The 23,153-nt window shown below is 45.7% G+C and overlaps 1 protein-coding gene across 1 annotated transcript; it reads left to right on the top strand.

The window, feature by feature from the left end:
* Positions 1-9,156: 9,156 nt before the first annotated feature.
* Positions 9,157-15,634, top strand: LOC119187831 (cullin-3). Its single transcript, XM_075876513.1, has 3 exons — positions 9,157-9,860; positions 9,918-10,371; positions 15,617-15,634. The coding sequence occupies exons 1-3, from the start codon at positions 9,157-9,159 to the stop codon at positions 15,632-15,634; spliced, it is 1,176 nt and encodes a 391-aa protein (XP_075732628.1).
* Positions 15,635-23,153: the final 7,519 nt, after the last annotated feature.

The following is a 23,153-nucleotide window of genomic DNA, read 5'->3' as shown; positions in this document are numbered from 1 at the left end:
TGTTTGTGGAATGCACTTGGTTGCTGCGTCAGTAAGAAAAGCTGTGAAGTACTGCACAGCTTCATCTATGCCTAATCCGCATATGTCAGTCCAACTTAAGTGAGTAATCTTTTGAAATTATTCCCAGTTAGCTTTGTTTACCAGCCATTTGGGAACATCTGGAGGACATTGATATATTATTGGTGTACTCAAAACTAAAGGAAAATGGTCACTTCTATATGAAATATTTATGACTTTCCACTGAAGTAATGGTACAAGTGAGGGAGATGCGATACTGAGGTCTACGGAAGAGTAAGTTTTGTTGGCAAGGTTATAGTACGTTGCCTCTTTCCTATTCAACAGACAAGCACCTGATGAAATGAAGAATTGTTCAATGAAACGATCTCGTGCATCTCAGCGAGAGTCACCCCACAGACCATTATGTGCATTCAGGTCCCCAAGGTCCAGATAAGGTTCAGGTAGCTCGTCTATTAAAGACTGAAATTGAAGTTTTTCAAGACAGTGGCGCGGAGGTATCTACAAAGAGCAGACAGTGACAAGTTTGTTTAGAACAACTGCTCGGACAGCCACCGCCTCGAGGGAAGTTTGAAGGGGTAATTGTGTGCATGCTATACCTTGACTAACTATAACCGCTACACCACCGGATGGTGGCATGGCATCATCTCTATCCTTTCGGAAGATTGCGTAGTTACGTAAAAAGTTTGTGTTTGTTCGTTTTAAGTGTCTCTTGTACACACAGCACTCTTGAATTGTGTTCATGGAGGAGTTTTTGTAAGTCATCGAGGTTTCGAAGAAGGCCTCGGATGTTCCACTGTAATACTTTTGTCTGCATATTTAAACAAGAGAGATGTTGCTGTGTGTACAAAGAGTATCCTGTGTTGGAGTGAGCTCGTTAATTCAGGTGGCAGGACGGTCGTCCGGCCCCGTTATTGGTTTTTTTTATTTTTCTTGGCGCGCTCCGAAGAGCCGCGCCGCACTTTTGGTATCAAGGGTACGATTGTATCCATTGCCTCCTCAGAGGCACTGGGTGCCCGCATATGCGAGCTGGTGGTTCAGATTTTAGGCCTCGCCTGGTGAGGGGAGGCCCTGAGACCAGAGGACCTTGGAGTCTCCGGCCTCAATTCGCTAGGAGGCGGAGTAGACTGAACTACTGCCGCCTTGGGGGCAGGCGCCACAGCCAATGGCTCGCTCTGCGCTGGCCGAAGGAGTGGTGAGGGCTGGTTCGGCGTTGCCCCCTGACGCACCGCATTCGCATATGTAGCGCCGTAAAATGGCGACACTCTTCGTCTTGCTTCCTTGAATGTGATATTTTCTTTAATTTTCACTGTGATGATTTCTTTTTCTTTTTTCCAAAATGAGCAAGACCGTGAGTATGCGGCATGATTTCCGCCACAGTTCACACATTGTGATGGTTCTTCACAATTGTCAGAATTGCGGCCTGACACTCCACATTGTGCACAGGTTTGGTGACCACGACAGCTTTGTGAGCCGTGGCCATACCTCTGGAATTGAAAACAACGACGTGGATTAGGTATGTATGGTCTGATCGACGTCTTCGTGTACCCTGTTTGAATACTTTCTGGCAGATTACTGGAAGCGAACGTGAGTATGAGGTGTTTTGTTGGTGTTACCTTGTTGTCTCTTCTAATGAATATTTTTGTACATTGGTCCAATTCTGACTCTTGCACCCCTCCAGAAGTTCCTCTTCGGTCAAGCCGAACAAATCAGCATCAGATACTACTCCACGGGTTGTGTTCATAGATCTGTGTGCGTTACAGTGATGGAAGTGTCACCAAAAGTTGAAAGATTCTGTAGCTTTTCAAACTGTTCTTTTTCTCGAACTTCAAGGAGGAGGTCTCCGCTGGCCATTTTGGTAACTTTGTACCCGGCTCCGAGAGTTTCTGTGAGACATCTGGCTACTACAAAGGGGGATACAGTTCTGGCTTGCTTGCTGCTTATCTCACTATGTATAACATGAAAATGGGGGAAGTTTTCATTTGATCGGTTGAAAAAGCCTAAGTCTTCGGTGCGTACGCGCTTTAAGGCGGTACGATCACTTAATAAGGGAAATGCTCTATGCATGCCAGTTTAATTTTCTTCAGAAGCGTTGGCGGCCACCCACCACGGAGCCCAACGAGGGGACGCACAAGTTTGCAGATGCTAAAACCTGCATACGCAAGCCGTACAACGCTACTATAACCCAATGCGCCTAGACCAAGGTAGGCTATTTGCACAGGGTTAACCCTAGCCGCCAGGGAGTTTGGAAGTAGACAGAAGAGAGTTGAAGACAGGACAGATAAATAGTGAGAGATAAAGACGAAGATGTAGAGAGAGAGAGATAGGAAGAGGCGACTGCCGATTTCCCCTGGGAGGGTCAGCCCAGGGGTGCCGCCTACTTGAGCCGGGGCCAAAGGGGTGTGTTGCCTCTGCCGGGGGGGCTTTAAAGGTCCAATCACCCAGCGTCGGCTCAACCCCCCGGATCCCCTTTTCCTCGGACACGGCAAAGCCACGCACGGCTAGGCGTGGGAGGGAGTAGAAACTCCCCCGTTAGCTCGGGTCCGTCGTGTCGCTACACACCAAACACCTACTTGCGCAGGTGCCCCTGCGGAGACTCCGTCGAACCTTTCAAGCAAGCTTTCCGAGTCTTCGAGTGGGGAACCACGGAAAGTTGGCTGCTCCTTGGGTAGCCGAAGCAATATCAGTGCAGGTGGCACAGGCGCAGTTATTGTTGCCGTGGTCAACGTTAAGGTCTTTGTCGTCTGTGTCGCGTCGGGTAGAAGCCCGTACTCCGGTGGTAGACCTTGTTGCCTACTGCTGACTCGCTGCTCGTGTCTGGCGTCGGTGTCTTCTCTGCGGCGGGGACTGGGCTCCCGGCTTGACAGGGGTTTGCGGTATATGAATGAAGCAGTACCTCCACCAGATGTCACAGGGTCATGACGTGAACGAAGGGAGCAGACTCCAGGTCGAAGAAGAAATTATTTAATCTGGCCGAACCTGTGGCCACGCAAAAGAAAAGTAAGACACTGGCACTGATAGCGGCAAACTGAGCGTCGGCCGTCGATAAACTGACAAGCGGTGAATCGTGTCGGCATTGATACACTTGCCATCGAATGTTCTAGCGTTATCGCTAGCAACGACAAATGTTCCAGAATAATCTGTAGTGTTCACAAAGTGAGGATATCTTAACAAATAGATGTAATGCCATCCCGAGGTTTTTCGAACACTGTAGGCGTGGTTTGAGCTGAGACTTATTGGCAGTTGAATGACGCGAGAACAAACTTGAGGACGGAACTGGCAATATGCATGCATAAATCAATTCGTGTGCACGTTTAGTGAACAGTCAATGTTAAGTGAATTGAGAATTACTGGCGGTTTGGCTGACTACGTATGGCCAGGTTATGGTGATCTGATTAAATTCAATTAAGTGGTATTGTGCTGAGCCCAACCTTGAACCATTCAATTTTGAGTAAGTTGAGATTGCCTAGCCACTTAGATGACAGAGAATGGTTACTCTAAAGCGATGTGGATAAAGCTGGACTAACCTCATCCAGATTAGGCTAATCACGAGCAAGTGAATTTGAAGAGAGTTGAGATTGCATATCTTGTTCGAAGTGGAGCATGCTCTATTAAACTTATCCGGATTCAGCTAGATTAAGTTAATATGAAATGCGCTGATTTCGAACAATGGTTTCATCAGTAAGTTGAAATTTACCAGCCATTTGAATGACTCATTAAGGTCACAATAGTAGAATAGAGATCGATCTTGGATTCAGGTAATAGCGACTAATGTAATTCTAAACCAGCTGCATTGAGTAAACTCAGTTTGTCTTGTGAGTTATATGATAAAATATGGCTACAAAACCATGTGAATTAAGCTGGATTAAGCTAATCCGCATAGGGCTAATAACAAGCAAGTGAACGGGTAGTGAGATTGTCTTACCTCTTTGATGGGACCGGGTCATGTATGTCATGTTGCACACGACAAGCATGAGATGTTCTTGTTTGGACAAATAATTTGTTTTTCATCTTATGAGTTGTCATGCCCTGTCAGTTTCGGTACACATAAAGTTGATGAAACGGCCGGTAGAACATTACGACTTTGTTATGTGTCTCATGGCACACATTACATGCATGACGTGTTTTTTGTGTTATGTCAACCATACGCTCCTAGTATGCCGCTTCAGTTCTGGTACAAATCCAGTTAATGATACGGCCGTAATATCTCCGTGAACGGATCACGTATTCCATTAGCTCTTGACATACATGAGTTGTGTAATGACCAGTCATGTCTATTTTTTATGTTCTTAACATACCATGTGATTTAAGTATACATGAAGGTCACCGAACGGTCATTGCTGCTCCTTCACCATGTCACGTATATCATGGCGTACATTAATCGCGTGTCATGATTTTCGTATAATGAGCAGTTTCAGATGCTCTTGTCATCCCATGCCTCTTTTGGTACCTATCAACTAAATCAATCAGCCACGAGAGCACGAGGACCAACGCAGCCAGTGAGCCAGGCAGACTAATCGATACGCTCTAATTGACTTTATTTGGCCACGAGATACGTATTTCATAAAAACTAGTGCCTAATTTATTTGTTACCAACATCATATGAGCATGCTCTACCACTAGAAGGGATGAACTGAGCCAAATCACCGCGCGTTTGGCTGAAATCAATATGTTTTAGCATACCATGCAATGCCAGTGAACGCGAACATTTGAACCATTATGGCGTCCACAAGAGCAGCGTATCTTCTCTGTTCTGGAGTAGCACACCGAGGCACCCTAATCATGAGGGATGCAAGATGCCCCCCATGGATAATAAGTCAAGTGCACAACCATTCATTGCATCAACGCCAAAGCCGGTTTCCTCGAAAAGAGCCGAGTATCAGTTATGAAGAGAGACTATCTGTGCTTCCCCGTTCAACACTAGCTTATTGATCGGCTTCTTGCGTATCAGTTTTTATTGTTCCTTCTTCATATCTCTGTTAATTCGAGACCTTATCATTCTATGGTCACAGCATTGTACCTTGCCGAGCACTTCCACATCTTGTACGATGCCCGGCTGGGCACTCCTTATAAAGTCCGTTACGTTGTTACTTTTGCCATTAGGGCTGCTTCATGTCCACTCATGTTAGAAAATCAAGACTGTGTTCACTCGCTTTCTGTATAAGATATTTGAAATCCATAAATTACTTAATTCTGTGAATTCTGCTATTAACTGACCTCTGCGAGTTGTAGTGCCGATGGCATATTCTCCTACTACCTTGTCTCCAGCCCTCTTCTTTCCTACCATAGCATTGAAGTCAACCACCAGTATAGTATACGATGTTCTTACCTTACTCATTGCCCAACCCACGCCTTCAGAGACGCTTTAAACTAATACGTCACCATGGCTGAACGCAGGCGAGTAGGCCAGTACCACTTTCATATTGTATCTCTTATTGAGTTTCATGACGGTACCTACCACCCCTTCAATAATGCTATATTATTCATTTATGTTACCAGCAATATTACTGAAGGAACCCCGACCCATTCTCTTCGTTCAGTCAAGCCACAACAGCATAAGACGTACCCATCTGTAGCATTATATTGTCTTAATCTGTCCTGCTGACCTCACTGAGCCCTATTACATCCCATTTAACACCCTCTAGTTTCTCCAATAGCACAGCTAAACTCGCCTCACTTGATAGGGCTCTAGCATTAAACGCTGCCAAGTCCAGGTTCTAATGGTGGCCTGTTCCGACCCAGACACTGTTAGCACCCTCTGCTGCGTCGCAGATCTGATCACTGCCGTGGTGAGTTGCTTCGCAGCCGCTCAAGATTGGGGGCCAAAAATTAACTGGCGTATCTATGTGAGAGGTAGAGTTGACGCAATGAATGATAATCTGACAAGTATAAATACAGAGTGTCTAGTAAACATCGGGGGTATGGAAGGTATACAAGACACTAGGAAGCTGTCCCAGGACACGAAGACCCTCATTAAGATATGTAAAAGCATGATAGCCTCAAACAAAACAGACAAAATAGAACTGGCAGAGTTTACGAATTCGAATAATAAACATGAGGTATACGAAGAAATAAAATATACCAGCGGAGAGAATTCAACATGCTCGAAAAAATGTAAGACACGTCAATGTGAAAACCCGGGATAAGCAGAAAACAGATTTATGCACTAAGGAACAAGGAAAGCAAAGTAACAACCAATGTTGGATAAGATAGTTGAAGTAGTCGAGCAGTTTTACATAGATCTCTACAGTGGCCGGGAAAACAATGATTGTAACATAAGAACTAGCAGTAACCCAGATGACATCCCACCAGTAATGACAGAAATGAGAAAAGCCTCAGAGGGAATGCAAATAAGAAAAGCTGCCAGTGAGGATCAGGTAATATCAGATCTGCTGAAAGACAGAGAAGATAATGTGTTAAAAAAACTGGCCATCCTGATTACGAAGTGTCCACCAGGATCTTCGAATAATGCCCACACCACCTCAATTGATAAGAAACAGGACGACAAGAAAATGAAAAATTACAGGGTGATCAGCTGGGTCTCTATTGTAAACAAGCTATGTAAAATGGTAATTGCTAGTATAATTAGGACAACATTAGAAATAAATAACTAAAGAATGAAACTGCAATTCAAACAGGCTACTCAACAATCTACCACGTTGATACGGTACGTCAAGTGATAGAGGAATGTTGAGAATACACCCAACCACTATATCTAGCCTTTAAAGATTAGGAGAAGGCATTTGATTCACTAGACATATCAGCAGTCATGCAGACACTGAAGAATCAGGGCGTCTACGAAGCACATATAAACATCCTGGAAGAAATCTAAAGAAGATCAACTGCCTCAATATTCCTCCCTAATGAGAGCAACAGAATAACGATAAAGAAGGGTGTAGGACAAGGGGATGCAATCTCCTGAATGCTACTTACCGTTTCCTTACAGAAAGTTTTGAGAGGCCTAAAATTGTAAAAGTAAGGGATAAGAATTATAGGAGAGTACCTTAGTAAGCAGCGCTTGGCCGATGACTTTGCGTTTATGAGTAACTCAGGTGACGTATTGCAATTCATAAATACTGAATCAGACAAGGAGAGCACAAATGTAGATCCTAAAATTAATCTGCAGAAAACGAAAATGAGCGCTTCGAGGTAGGTAGCAGTGCAGCTGAAACTGTAAAATAATAGGTCTACTTTGGACAGGTAGTAACTGTGAAGCCAAGTTACGGGATTGAAGTAACTAGAAGAATAGTATTGGGGTAGAGCACATTTGCCAGGCATTCCCAATTCATGACTGGTAGACTGCCATTATCCTTCAAGAGGAAGGTATATAACAGCTGCATTTTGCCGGTACTTACCAATGTAGAGGAAACCTGGAGGCTTGTAAAGAGGGTTCAGCTCAACTTGAGGAGACTAAGGATGACACTGCGAGCGATAGAAAGGAAAATGATCAGTATAAATTAAAACAACAATAAGATAACAGAGCGGGTGACATTGAAACTGGGGTTAAGGATATCATAGTCGAAATCAAGAAGAAATGGACAAGGGCCGGGCTTATAGTACGTAGGCAGGATAACCGCTGGTCATTAAGGTTAACTGACTGTATTTTCAGAGAAGGCAAGTTGTTGAGGGCGAGACAGGAAGTTAGGTGGGCCGATGAGGTTAGGAAGTTTGCGGGTATAAAGGGGCAGCAGCGAGCACAGGACCGAGTTGACGGATGGAACATAAGAGAGAGCTTTACCTTGCAGCCGACGCAGTCAGGCTGATGGTGATGATGTTTAATGTGGTGTAGATCAAAATTACGTCATCTTACCTAATTCCGTCGTGAGGCAACGCCGAAACGGTACTCGACCCTATGAGCGCAAAGCAGGCGCGAGGGTTATACTTGACAGGTGAGAGTAGGGGAGAACTAGAAGAAAGGTTGGTGAATGGTTGGATCAAGCGCATCTGTTGGGCTTTGAAAAAAACAGAGGAAGTAGCTGCTTAACCAGAAGGCCGTCACCAGGGATCGTGTTCCCACCGTCTAAAAATTCTCGAAAGAATCTGGTGTTGGAAGACCCATTTGACGGCATTATGTTTTGTCTATCGCTCCTTCTGCCGTATAGTCTATCGCTCCTTCTACCGTATAGTCGAATGTAGCAATTTTATGTGTATATCGATGTTCCATTCGTTCATACGTACATTCATTGATTCATACATTCATTCATTCATTCGCGAAGAGCAGCGGCAATGGTTCCTTGTCTGAGAAAAAGAGACGTGAAGAAGTACGTGCAAAAAGTGGGCCCCAAAAGACCACGATTTCTTTGTTTGGGTTTAATTTATTATATATTTTTAATATTTGCAATAATTACATTGTTTTAATATGTTTTAGCGTGTATCTAAATGACCTTGCCTAAATTTTATATCGATTGCTGAAACCTCCCAATCCTTGGCCGATCCCTCATAGTGGGTGTCAGCCTCAGTTATTAGGTCAACGAAAACAAGAAAGATGCCGACGCCATGGCCTGGCTTTCAAGAGCCTTAAAACATTCATAGGTTTTTACTCACATGCCGAAGTTTCACCAGCAATAGAAAAAAGCATTTGAAAATTTTCTTAAGAAAATTAAGCATTACTATTATTTCTGAAAACATTCTTCCTTAGGGCCTTTTTTCTGAGCCACCGCAACAGTAACGGCTGCATAGCAGTCTGTGAATTTCTTAGAGACACGAGAAGATTTTCTGTTAGGTTATTCCTCATGTATGTCGAGTTTTTTCTTTCAAATTCACTTATTACTTTCTAATAGAGTTCTGTATCTACTTTAATCGTACGTGACTTTAGGATTGTTGAGTTTCATATTCCCTAGATCTGTTGAACTTATTTTTTGAACATATTCGAAAGCCTTTTGTCATCATTATAAAAACCGCCGGTTTGATGGCCGATCCCCCGTAGTGGGTACGAGACAAACAGACACAAGCAAGCAATCGAGCAAGGCCTAACTTTCCAGTGAAATGAACACGAAACGCGGCGTCCTTAAAACAGCAGAGCGGGTGGAAGACCACCACAATGACGACCGGTGGCTGCCACTGCAAAGAGCTTTGCACGACATACTCCGTAAGCAAAGAACCAGGAGTAGCTTTAATGAACTGTACGCCAACGCACGTGCCATGGTGACTCAAGACCAAGGGGAGCGTCTCTACCAAGGAGTCTGCAACGAGGTGACACACCACCTCAGAAACAAAGTACGCCCTTTCATCATAGAGAAAGTTGACGACGACTTTTTGCTGACGCTTGTGAAAGCATGGGACGACCACAAGAAGAGCATGAAACTGATTGAGGACGTCCTAATGTACATGCACCAAATTTTCGTTGTAAAAAGGCAATGTGACAGCGTTAAAAAACTGGGTTTGTTGCTGTTTCTTGACGAGGTGGTCCGCTACGCCGATGTGCGGGAGCGCCTTCGAGATTGCATGATTGGCATGATCAAAAGAGAGCGAGAAGGCAAATCAGTCGACAGGCATTCTTTCGGAAAAACGTGCGAAATGTTGCTTGTGCTTGGACTTGAATCAAGGTCAGTTTATGAGGAAGATTTTGAAAAGGTGTTTCTTTTGGAGTCGGCGAAGTTCTATGCTTTACGGGGCCAGGAGTACATGAAAACGAAGACTGTTTTCGGGTACCTCACTATAGTTGAACAGCACATCGCGGAAGAGGCAGAGCGGGCGAAACACTACCTAGACGAGTCCACCGTGGTTTCGGTCATAGAGGTAGTAAGGAATGAGCTCTTCGGGAATCTTTTGAAGGCCATCGAGGACATGAACGACATGGATGTCGACCATATGGTCAAGAGCCGGATGGACACGGAAAACCTCACGTGAGTATTCTGGTTGCTTAAGTACGTTCCAGGTGGCGTGAAAACGTTGCTCATCAGTGTGACCAAGCATGTGCGCTGTTTGGCGACACCTGCGTTGAAGAATGACGAAGACTCAGTGAGCATCATACCCAAAGTGACAGACCTAAAAGAACTTTTTGACCACTTTCCTTTACAGTTTTACAAGAACGAGCACCTAGCCAAGCAGACCAAGGCCACAGACGTGGCGTACATACTCAGCTGGCCTAGCTTAGCTTCCAAGCTGCCCATGCATCTGTGGGTGTTCCTAGACGACATTATCCAACAAGGTGTTAAGAACATGACGAAGCAGGAGATCGACGAGCTGCTCGACAAGATTATCGAAAGATTTTGTTGCGTACAGGAAAAAGATCGTTTCAAGCAGAATCTGGAGAAACAGTTCCTGTTCAACAAAACCACCGCAGACGAACAGGAGATGAACATGGTTGCCACGGGCAAAAGTGGTCATTTGCCGCCCTCCAGGATAGAAGAAATGGTAAGGAACGTGCGCATCTCTCATGACATGATGCACGAATTCAAAAAAACTTGCAAAATGAACTTGGACGGAGTACAAATATGTGCGCTCGTGCTTGTGACGTGCTTCTGGCATACCATCATGCAACCTTTCCGTCGGCACATCAGGTGGCTTTTGAACATTCCGGCCGCTCAATTAGGCAAAGGTGGAAGGTTAACAACTCAGACTAGAGCAATAACTACGCGACGCCCACATGAGCATCATGTTCTACCGGCTCGTAAAGGGGACGTCTACGGCCATGTCTACTGGAGAGCTTCAGTTCCAAACGTTGACCTTTCAGATAACCACGCGCTGGATGTGCGTGCCGACTGTGTTCAACAGACAGTACCTAGTATTGCTCTAAGATACAGCCTCACGGACGAATATTCCAAGAACAAGCCCGGTTCGTCCACTGAGTAGGCTGAGCCCTGGCGAAGCCTCTGAAAGTGATCATGCGAAAGTGCTCTCTTCAAGCTAAGTTTGGAACTACGACAATTTTAGCATTAGGACGCTTTACTGTCTAGACATCGGAAAGTAATTTGAGGAGAAGTGAAAGAGACACGGAGCGTAGGGTCAACTTTCACCTGGACCGAAGGTATGAGTTGGAAGAGGCATTTGTAAGAATAAATCAGGCACACGAGAAATTGTCTCACGACATCCTTCTCTTTAGAGTGACAAACCTTTTTCAAGACCAATCATTTCCCAGTCTTTTTGAGTTTGACCTGAGTCAATGTGTTCATAAGAAATAGCACCTGGGGAGGACGGCCGAAGACCTAGATGTGTAGATATACTTGTGAAAGTACAGCGGAGTTTGGTCAGGGAGCACAGCCGGTATGATGAAAAGGAAAGCTGTCCGTAAGGGCAGATTTTGACAAAGGCCTTTCCACGGTCTTTCAGTAAATATATTCAATACCTAGAAATGAGTAAAAAAACTCCGTGCGAAATTTCCTTTGGGAGTTCTTTTCCTAAATAACAGTACCCAATGCAGGAAAAATAGTACGAAATATATCACGCGCTGTATGAACCGATTTAATGCGAAGCATTTATCGAGTAGTGTCCTATTGTGTAATTTTTGTTTTTATTCAAGTCTTCTCAGGTGAGTTGATGTGTTTGGCAGGTGGAGTAGTTTGTTCTTGAGTTTCCCAAGTACGTAGACTACACTGGCACTAAAATAGTAGCGCATGGTCCGACGTAACGTCAGCACTCGAGATATAACCTAGATATCAGATTTAACAAAACAAACGGCACGCTGAGGTGCAGTGATGTGCATATCATATATATTTTTCATCATCGCCTTCTTCAGATTTGTACTACGCTTAGGACTACAAACGAGTATATATTACGTTACCCTCATTACTTCAATACAAACGCGGACAACAAGCACGGGAAACACAGCTGTTGCCCCCGCATAACTTGGAAGTTTTTTTTCCAAAGCAGTTTTAATACTTGGAGTGGCTCACTTGTGAAATATTTGACTGCAGTGCAGCATTCCTGGGATACATTCCGGGTCTAATCATGAATTGCATATTCTGCATCTGTCTGAGGTTTTTTTTTTCTAAAATATACACCGATGCACAATATTCAGCAACATGCTTGCCGGGGGCTTAAAAAACACTTACACCAGCTCGGTTGCCAAAAAAACTTTTAAAATGCGTCGTTAGGTGAATACAAGTGCAATACCCAAAAATTGGGCACCCTCAAGCATAAAGACACGTTCACTCTTACCGCGACACCACACTTGGCTAAGGTTAGTTTACACTAGAGAGACAGAACACCAATTTTGGTCGGCCGACTGTCTTTGGGAGTGTCTTTTGTCTTGTCGTCGTCATATTTACACTTCAACGACACAAATTGTCCGCTCATGGTCTCTGTAAGACTCCGTTCACGCCTTGTTGTGCTCACAGTCTTTCGTTAGCCAATTCTGTAGTCAGACTGGAGGCACACGCAGCGACACCGGCTAAATCTGCACACCGGCACCTCATTGTCAGTCGTGTTCCCTGCTCTGGCATTATCCTCTCAGCTGGGCAGCGCACAAAAAAAAAGACTTTTGTGTGGTGCAGATGCCTATTCAAACGTCGTGGAAGACTTGGATGGGGCATTGTTCTCTCCCAAAGACTTCCTCTTTCGTGGTCGTTTGAAACAAAGACATGGGCAAATTTTCACTCAGTCGCAGATCTCCCGACGACACGGTGACGACAGGTCTGCCGATGCGTTTTGCTGGTGTTTTCGGTCTGTCATCATGTTACACTATGACGACTTACTGACTTGAGGATTTGTTGTCGTCGTCAGCGTTGTGTGACCAGGGGTTCTGGCGACTTCATCAGCGGGCGACTCGTCGGCTGATGGTCTGCGTCTGCCTCGTGTTTGTCGGAGTCGTGTCAGAGTTGTGTCACTGTAGTGTAAACGCGCCTTAAGCGACAAAACGCGTGAAAAGAAATGGCTAGTGGAGACGCCAGCTTGAGATTCACACGAGAAATAGTTTGTCGTCATCAATTTTTGAAGGCTGCTACTGGTTCACGCGTAGCATGTAATAAATAAAATGGAAGTACATTGTAATCTGTGTCGTATAAAATTATTAGAAGCCTCAAAAAACTCCATCGAGCCAATGTCAGGAAAATACAAAAAATACATTGTAGAATTACTTACGCCATGCGCGGAGTTCACGGCGTAACATTTCAAACTAAAACTTGAACCTTGATTTTTCCCACTAATATAAATTAATAAAGTGACACTTTTTATGAAATAGGAGTTATAAGCGTGCAGTTATTTTTATTCATCTAAAACAAATCATCGTTTCTTTTTAGTCTCCCTTTAAGGAGCAGAAATGAATGTAGATAGCGCTGTCAGTGTATATTTGGGAGTTCATTGTTGCAATCCTTGATGCCCACTACTTATCACACAATTGTACGTGCAAAAAAAGGTAAGGGTGCATAATTGAAAACTTTGTTGAAGCGCACTGAAAAACGCATGGACAGAAGAGGCTGACAAGGACAGCACTTGCTCTCACAAGGGGTGAGTGCGTCTGGGATTGCTTAAGATGAGAAATCGCAGAAGCCAAGCAAACTTTTTAATATGATTTTAAAGTGCTCTAAGGTAGCATTGCTGGCCTCTTAAGCAAGAACATCAAGTTTTTATTGCAAAACAAGTGATATGGATACCGATTTGAGTTTGAGATGATGACTTTGAATTTCAGAGCTGCGCGAGTTTCTTCGTTGTCATCCTCGTTCTTGGCGTCTCTCACAATCATATGGTGGTTTTGGGACGATAAACCCCAGATATCAATCATTCTCGTTCTTTGAGGTGTGAAATACGAAATTAGGATGAGCTCGTTTATAATGATGATAGTTTTTGTTAATAGTTCGTAGCTCCACTGTTAAAAAAAGGTGGCAAATCACCATATATATAGCAATCGGTATGACACAAAAGTGAAACGTGTCTTCACAGATGTAGTTGAGTGTTTATTGTGCAATGTTTCAGCAACAGCAACCGATTGCAAAGTCACGTTAGGAACGGCAAGCAGCTCCAAACTTGCAGCACACATGAAATTAGCATACGCAGGATGTGCGCGGAATAGGAACTGCCACAATTCTTCCGGCGTCCTGTGTCAGCAGCGCGCTCCTTGCGTTAACGCGGCCATGGCAGCTTGCGTGGCAGCTTGTCCTCTACCGCATAACGAGTCTGGTAAGGCAAATTCTGAGGGCAGCTGTTAGGTGTTTTCATTTTGCAATATGTTAAAGCGCGACCGCCGCGTGAAACGAGAGACCATGACTGAGTGCACGGGCGTGTTCCACAACAACCACCGCAGAGAGGCCTGCATTCGTACAGGACTTAATCAAAAGAGCGAAGCTTTTTAAGCTTTTCATTGCACCCGTTAATGCAAAAGTGAGTTATAATCATCGAGAACCGATACGCGCCTGCTCCATCTTTAGGATGAGAAGCATGAGCTTCACTTCCAAAGTCAGCTTTGTTGTACCCTCTCAAAATCTTGATTATTTCGGGCGTTTTAAGTACCTCAAGACAAGCTTTCAATTAAAGTAAGCGATGTTCCTGGAAGGCATGCCAGTGCACAAGCAAAATTAAGTGGGGCTGTCAAGGTAAGATCAAGTGTTTTTTTAATGACGGAGTTATTATGATTGGTTTTTGGGAGAAAAAGGTGACTGCGTAGCTCTATGAAATATTGCGCAATAAATGAGATAGAGTTCAATGTAACAGGTACATTTTCCCAAGAAAAAAATCTCTAGATACAAAATTGTCAGTGTAGTGTAACGAGAGAAAAACGCTAATAACTCTATCATGCAAGTCACACACAAACGTTGTGGTGAAGCTTGGGGGTCGATAACATCATCCAAAATAGTTTTTGATAGGCTAGTTCAATGACTGCCCATGTGATCTCCGAACTGGAATAGGTTTGAATGTAATCCTAATGCAGCCTTTTGTCTACCGCCAAAATCACGCCATCACCAGAACGTGTGACATAGTCACAGCGTTAAATAGAAAAATCACGTGAGTTAGTCGTGCTCTGTGATTTCGGGCTGAAGGCACGTTTCTGTCAACGCAATTATATCTGGTTTTAATGTGTCAATGGCTGATTCCACTGAATCCCGCTTATTTGTAATCCTTCTGATGTTAGTAAACAGAATGGATATATTGAGCAGTGCACGTTTACTGACCCTGTCGCGTTCCTATTTCAAGGAGCCAGCAGACTGCCGAGTATCAGAAGCGCACTGCGAAGCGTGCTTTTTATTGTAAGTCATAGCTCTTGGTGCTCGTAAAGACTCAAATTCTTTTACACATTGGTTTATCAGGTCTTAGACGTAGTGATTTATTCTTTTTCCTCGTGATAATACTCCCAGCTGATTGAAATGACCTGCTCTTCTACATGCACTTACTGCAACTGCGAAGAAACCATCGCGCATCTTCTTTGTGAGTGGACCGAATTCAATGGGTCAACACAAGAACTTACTGCAGCTCTCGATAGACTAGCTGATCGGCCTTTGTCGGAGCAAAACAATTTGGGTCATTGGCCGAGCCCATCGTGAGCCAAGAAGGCTTTGAAAGCTTTGCTACGTTTTTTCGCGGACAGCTGTCTTCAGAGACAGACTTTAGTGTCTTATTCTCTTTGATGTTGCCTTTCCCCTGTCGCTATTTTTTTTATTTTCTCTCTCTTTCTCTTTGCAACTTTTTTGTCTATCATCTTTTATTCCCCTCATACCTTTTCCCACCACAGGGTAGCCAGCCGGCCTAGGAACGGGCTAACTTCTCTGTCCTTCCGCTTAATCTTTCCTGCTTCTTCATTCATGATTACCTTTTTTGTAATGCGTTTCATATGCGCTTACGCCAGGCCGATTGCATGCAAACTTGAACAACTTTCGTCTCATTTCACTTCCAGCTATACAAAAATATTCGGTAGCACCTACATTTTTTTAGGAACGCTCTCGCAGAAAGCACTTTTTCTTCAGACTTCAAGCGCAAAAGTTTAAAAATTATAGGTTCACACTTTGTTAGGATCAAGCGTACTTGTTATGATCGACTTTATTTTCGATTCAGATTGTCCCCATGAATCGTGAAGGTCTACAACACCTCAAAAAATTATGTTGTAGCACCGAAAACGGTCCTTCTGTTTCCTTAGAAACGATGCTATCTGCTAAAGAAGTTTGTCAAATAACCTCACTGACTCCTCCATGCTATCAACAGCCTGCTCTATGTGCCCGGTAGATTTAGCTTTTGCTTCATGTTCATCGAACTTCATCTGTATTGTTGTAACTTGGGCTTCGAATTTTCTGGCACATGTTTTTATTTCATCGACGTTTATGGCTAACGTGTTCTGAACCTTGGTGGACTGTGTTGACTCCTCATGAAGGTCGAACTTAACGGGGTAAAATAAAACTGTTATCTTTTCGGAAGGATTATCAGGCAATGAATCTATATCGAGTGAGGCGTAAGTACATCTTCCAGAGCCCAGATTACTATCAACATACCCTCAATAAAGCAGCAGGAAAACCACCGAAAAACAATCCCACGCAATATCAGCGAGCACCTAAAGGCGAGGGAGCACTAGATATCACCAGTTATCCCTTTTCTTTGCATACAAAGAAGATGGCTTAGATACAAGAGACAGTACTGTGGAAATCAGGGCGTACTGTCTCGGTGCGTGCCTTCATGCCCTCTGAAATAGGTGGCGCAGTGCCATCTGTCTATGACCTGGCCTAGTGACGTTATCGTAGAAAATGTTCATAAGCAGAAAGGCTTTGGTGAGAGTGCCTGCATCAGACGTTGATTTGTTTTCGTGCTGGAAGTCAAGTGGTTGGTAACCATGATTACGGGGTGGAAGCTGCCATGCACGTGTAGAACATGAGGAAAATTGTAGCAATGATTGGAGCCCCAAGAGCGGAACAAGTTAAATCTCTAAAAGACCGAAGCGTAAAAATTGAAGCACACTGCCTCAGTGTGTGCCTCCATGCCCACTTTATTGTCTTTCTTATTCAAATCAACAATAAGATTGTCCTTCCTAATACAACTTTTCTATTTCCCTACGAATTCGGTGTTGAGGTAAATGGGAGAGGTACTTTGACTACATTAGGTTAAGTTAAGGCTCTTTTTCACTCCTGGCCCCCAACGGCAACTCGAAACAGCAACTCTGACTTAGAGTACCAGCGAATTCACCCAGGCATGCCCTTTTGTGCAGTGTATATGCGCGCTTACAATTTTTATATCATCGTGCGAAAAATAAGGTAGCATCTAAGATAATTTTTCAAATGAGACATGTTGAAGATGCGCAATCGCACAACGAACGTTGAACTGCGAGCGCCCTCTGCTACGCTGTTTACTTTAACACATATTTAAGTAATATTTTGAAGTAAACAACAGTGCAAAACTAAGCACGTCAAAAATTGGTGATGTGCTTAAGCATACGTGCCATTTCTATGGCTGTACTTGGTGGATTCATAATCCAAAGCATTATCCGCTATTTTATATTTATTTTTCATTTTTATAACATCTCTTTTGTATGAGCAACCTCGAGTTTTCGACCGGCGCCCACGGGAGCAAAGTAGCAGATGGCACTCTCAGTTCAGTGTGCTTTGTGCGCTTGCACATCATTGACCGGTAACGTTACTTTCTAGAATACTAGATGCAACTAAATCTCGCACTCAGCGCTCATGTGACATTCCTAAAAAAGTACAAGGGCGTGCACATGTCGTTGTGGACAGTTGAAACTGTGCCAGGCACGCCTTTTATCTTACAGTACCAAGCCGAAACTCATGTAGTTCTTGCACGTCATGGTAGCAACCGTGGCTTTGAGAGCTCTGACGCATTGAGCTCCAACTCCGTGGAATGGCACTTTTAACCCTTTGTATACCAAACTGGCCAGTACTTAGCTACGGAGCAGAAACCTGGAGACTTACAAAGAGGATACAGTTCAAATTGAGGACGACGCAGCGAGCAATAGGAAGAAGAATAGCGGTTGTAACATTAAGAAAACAGAATGGAGCAGAGTGGGTCGAGGAACAGACCGGGATTAAAGATACAGTTGAAATCAAGAAGAAGAAATGAACATGGGCTGGGCATGTAGCACGTAGACAGAATATCTGCTGGTCATTAAGGGTAACTAACTGGATTCCTAGAGAAAGCAAGTGGGTCCATACCAATCTGCTGGAATGGTCGGCGAGGTGGTACACTTGGCTGAAGAAGTCCCGCTGGCCTTGTCTGCGGTGTCTTGCGTCCCTGACAGTCCCAGCATGTCCTCACATAACGAATGACGTCGGCGGTAAGACGTGGCCAGTAGTACCTTTCCTGTATCCTCGCGAGCGTGCGGGAAACACCGAGCTACCCTGCCGTCGGATCATCGTGCAGGGCCTGCAGGAGTTCTGGTCGCAGAGCTGAAGGCACCACAAGGAGGCACTTGGCTAGAAGCGGTGAGAAATTTTTTTTTTTGGAGAAGACCGTTTCGCAGGAAGAACGATGCAAGTGCGCGTTTGAATGCTTTCGGAACTTCAGCGGTCCTGCTTTCATGGTATTCTATTACGCCCTTAAGTTCAGGGTCGGCCCGCTGTCGTTCACCGATGTCATCGGCAGTTATCGTTCACAACAAGTAGCCGTCATCTGGGTCATCGGGTGGTGGTTGGTCGACAGGCGCACGAGAGAGACAGTCGGCATGGTAGTGTGTTTTTGCCGGACTTGTAAATGATGGTAATGTCATATTCTTGAAGTCTCAGGCTCCATCGGGTGAGGCGACCTGAAGGGTCCTTCAAGGTAGCTAGCCAACACAAGGCGTGGTGGTCACTCACAACTTTGAAGGGCCTGCCGTAGAGGTAGGGGCGCAATTTCGACGTAACCCAGATGATGGCAAGGCACTCCTTTTTTGTTGTGGAATAATTGGCTTTTGCATTGGATAGTGATCGGCTGGCGTAACTATTAACCCTCTACTGTCCATCAGCCTTCTGCACAAGAACGGCACCGAGACCTACGCTGCTTGCGTCAGTGTGTATGTTCGCCTTGGCGAAATCGTCGAAATGGGCATGTAACTGAGACGTCTGGAGGCCATGTGTAACTCCTGGAGAGCGTGTTCTTGCGGCGTTTCCCACTTAAACTCCACGTTGGCCTTGGTTAAGTTAGTGAGTGGATCAGCGATGTGGGCGAAGTTTTTCACGAACCACCTATATTAGGCGCACAGGCTGAGAAATCGGCGCACTGCCTTCTTGTCAGTGGGCGGTGGGGAAGTCGTGGATGGTGGCTGTTTTCCGTGAATCAGGACGAACTCCAGACTTACTAATCATGTGCCCCAGGAACAAGAGCTCCTCGTACGCAAACCTGCACTTTTCTGAATTCAGTGAGAGTCCGGATGTCTTGATAGCTCTAAGTACAGCTTCAAAGCGCTGAAGATGCTCGTCGAAACTCGAGGAAAAGACGACGACGTCGTCCAAGCACACAAGGCAAGTCTGCCACTTCAATCCTGCCAGTACTGTATCTCCAACGCAATGAAAAGTGACAGGCGCTGAGCAAAGACCGAAGGGCATCACCTTAAAATTAAAAAGGCTGTCCGGTGTTATAAACGCCGTCTTCTCTCGGTCTCTATCATCGACTTCGAATTGCCAATAGCCAGTTTTGAGGTCCGTTGATGAAAAGTACTTGGCATTAAGGAGCCAATCAAGTGCATCGTCTATTCGTGGGAGAGGATACACGTCCTTTCTTGTGATTTTGTTCAGGCGGCGATAATCGACACAGAAACGTAGGGTTCCATTCTTTTTCTTCACTAACACCACAGGGGACGCTCATGGACTCTTGGACAGCTGGATGATGTCATCTCGCAGCATTAAATCAACTTGTCTCTTGATGGCTTCGCATTCTCGCGTCGAAACCTTGTACGGACTCTGACGGAGTGGTCTGGCATTTTCCTCGGTTATGGTGCGATGTTTCGTGATTGGGGTCTGCCGAACTTTTGACGACGACGAAAAGCAATCTTCGTATTGGAGAAGCAAGGTCTTCAGCTGTTCTTGCTTATGGATTGGAAGGCTGGGATTAACGTCAAAAGCTGAAGGGGGGGGGGGGCTTGGTTCCTTTGATTAGGTTCCGCAGGATTGGCGAAGGCGAAAGCACTGGTGGCTTCCACAATTTCTTCGATGTATGCGACCGTCGTTCCTTTGCTCACATATTTGTGCTCATTGCTGAAATTTGTGAGCATGACCGTTGCTTTGCCTCCCCGCAGCTCTGAAATTCCTCTTGCGACGCAAAGATTGCGGGTGACAGACAGATGCTGACTGCCTTCAACGACGCCTTCCAAGTCAGGTGATTTAGGAGCGCCGATTGAAATAATGACGCTGGAACGAGGCGGTACGGTGACTTGTTCTTCCAGCATACTCAAGGCGTGGTTTTTTGACGTGCGTGGTGGTAGTGCTTCTTCTGTAGATAACATGATCGACTTTGTTCTTAGGTTTATGACTGCACCATGGAGGCATAGGAATTCCATGCCAAGGATGACACCTCTCGAGCACCACTGTAGGGCAACAAAGTCTGCAGGATAAATACGGCCGTTATTGGTGGCTCTCGCTGTGTAGATTTCTGCCGGCATTGCGAGATAACCTCAAACCGTGCGGATCTCGGAGCCTTCCCAAGCTGTCCTAACTTTCTTCAACTTCCCACTGATGACGGAATCTTCGGCTCCAGTATCGATGAGAGCAGTCACACTGTGGCCGTTGATAAGTACATCGAGGTCGCTAGTTCACCGTCTCGCATTACAGTTAAGGCGTGGCGTCGGGTCACGGCTGCGTCGCCTTGTTCCGCTCCTTTTATTTTGCGTCGTCACGTCACCTTCGGTAAGTGACGTTTCGTTGACAGGACTTTGCCTGGTTGGCGTCGTGTTCGGACAACTCCATCGCGGCGTCGTCGTCGTCGGAGGACCTTCGGTAGTTCGTCGCACAGCAACCGCACCTTCATCAGTTGCCACTCTTAGTTTCCCGGATACGGGCTAGGAGACCGGCCCCGCGTTAGGCCAGAGTACTGCCGGTGGTGCGGTGACATGCGATGGCTGGGCGACGGTGAGCGGGAAGGACTCTGTGGTGTCCATTGAGTGCATGTGAGGTAGTCGACGATGTTACGTGGCCGTTCCCTTGGCGGCGGACGTGGTGCATTGACGGCGAAGCCACGCAGTCCCATCTGACGGTACTGGCAACGACGGTAAGTTTGCCCGGCCTCACCGCAGTGATAGCAGAGCGGGTGGTTGTCAGGTGCACGCCAAACGTCGCTTTTCCTCGGCGCACTGCGCTGGCCCGCTGACGAACGGTAGGACGTCGGTGGGGATTATGGCGGCAGTGGCGTCTGGCGACGGAAGAGCGGCGGGGTCGAGTTTTGGCGTGGACGGGGAGGAGCGTTATGGCGCACTGCAGAGGCATAGCTTATAGCTTCCGGCTCGGACGGCGGTGCTTGGGGAGTTTGAAGCGATTGTCGAACTTCTTCTCGCACAATGTCGGCGATCGTATCCACTTGAGGCTGCGCCGAAGGTAAAAGCTTGCGCAGGTCTTCCTGCACGATTGCTCGGACCATTTCACGCAGATCTTCGGAGTCAGTGGCTTGAGCAGCAACAAAGTTGGGAATCAGGTGACGATTATACTGTCTGGTGCTCATGTCCAAGGTCTTTTCGATAGTGATCGGCTCCGATACGAATTCTTGGATGAATCGTGTTCGGTGGATTCCTCCTCAGCCCCGAGAAGAGCTCTTGTTTGACCCCTCGCATGAGGAAACGAACTTTTTTCTCCTCAGGCATCTCCGGGTCAGTGTGACGGAATGAGTGGGTCATTTCTTCTCTGAAAATAGTGACATTTTCATTTGGTAGCTGAACCAGTGTGTTTAGTAAAGCAGCGGCCTTCTTGCGAGAGACGCTCGCGAACATTTGCAGAAATGCACCGCAGAAGACATCCCACTTTTGAAGCGCAGACTCCCGATTTTCTAGCCAGGTCCTTGCGGTGCCTTCCAGGTAGAAGTACACACAACGGTGCTTTTGTTCAGTGTCCCAGTGGTTAAGGGTGGCCACATGGTCGCATGTCTCTAGCCAGGTTTCCGGGTCTTCGAACGATGACCGACGGAAATTTAGTGGTTTCCTGGGTTGATGCATGACGATCGCGGGCTGGGACGCTGCGGTTGTCATTGTCACCGCAATAGAGGTCATTGCCTCTGTCTTCCACATCTTGTCTTGTAGAGTTCAGTGATCCGGTGGTAGACCATGCTGCCGGCGGCTTGTTCGCCGCTCCTGGCTGGTGTCGGTGTCTTCTCCGTGACGTGGGCTGGGTTCACGGCTTGACAGGGGAGTCCGGTACATGAACGAAGCAGAACCTCCACCAGATGTCACGGGGTTGTCACGGAGTTGAAGGCAGCAGACGGAATGGTCCGATCAAATTGTTTATTTCGGCGAACCTGTGCCCGCTACACGGAAAGTCTGGTTATGGGAGTACACTTGCACTGATAGCGGTGCATGCAACATCGGTCATCGATCAATTGACAAGCGGTGAAGCGCGTCGGCATTTATACACTTGCCATCGAATGTTCTAGCATTATTGCTAGCGGTGATGTAGGCTCTAGAATAATCTGTACAGTTCGCAGAGTTTGCGTGATCTTATCGAAATGATCTACTACAGTCCTGGAGCTTCTCGAAAACTGCAGGCGCGGTTCACGCGGTGAATTGTGTAGTGTATTGGGGCAAAAACAAAACTTGAGAGCAGGAATGTGGCAATATCACACGTAGCTTTTGTTAGCGTATTCTCGCGGAGCCAGACAACGCTTGAATTTAACTTGCAGACACCCGATATCAGAAATTTAGAGTTTATTGGACGGCTCCAAAAATGCAGCGGACATGTCGAAGCACAATGGACGTTAATCCCGCATGACGTTTGTGTCATAGGTTTCTATATGTAGCGTTTATTGCTCTGTTATAAAATTTCATAGCCAGAAATGCGACCGCAAGTTTAGTTGCACTAAACATATACGTACACAGTGTCTTTTCCCGAAGGAGTTTCAAGACCTGCTGAGGCTCTGTGATAGAATACCTGATTGCCACGCAGAACGCTTGAATTTGATTTCTGTTGAGATCATGAATTTTAAATGCGGAGCATTTTGTATCGAACTTCGGTGAACTTGAGCGTATCTATCTTGCCGCTTACGTTTGGGTGCTCTCGTGGTCACCCCCTTAACATGGCATGAACCAAAATCATCGCGGGATCGTAAGATGGTTTGACGAATATAACGCGTGATGATGTCACAATCCTCTCGCGTACGTC

This window comes from Rhipicephalus microplus, chromosome X, assembly GCF_043290135.1.
Source record: "Rhipicephalus microplus isolate Deutch F79 chromosome X, USDA_Rmic, whole genome shotgun sequence".
NCBI classification, from domain to species: domain Eukaryota; kingdom Metazoa; phylum Arthropoda; class Arachnida; order Ixodida; family Ixodidae; genus Rhipicephalus; species Rhipicephalus microplus.
The sequence above is the reverse complement of the archived record's forward strand: the minus strand, read 5'-3'. Positions and strand labels throughout refer to the sequence as shown.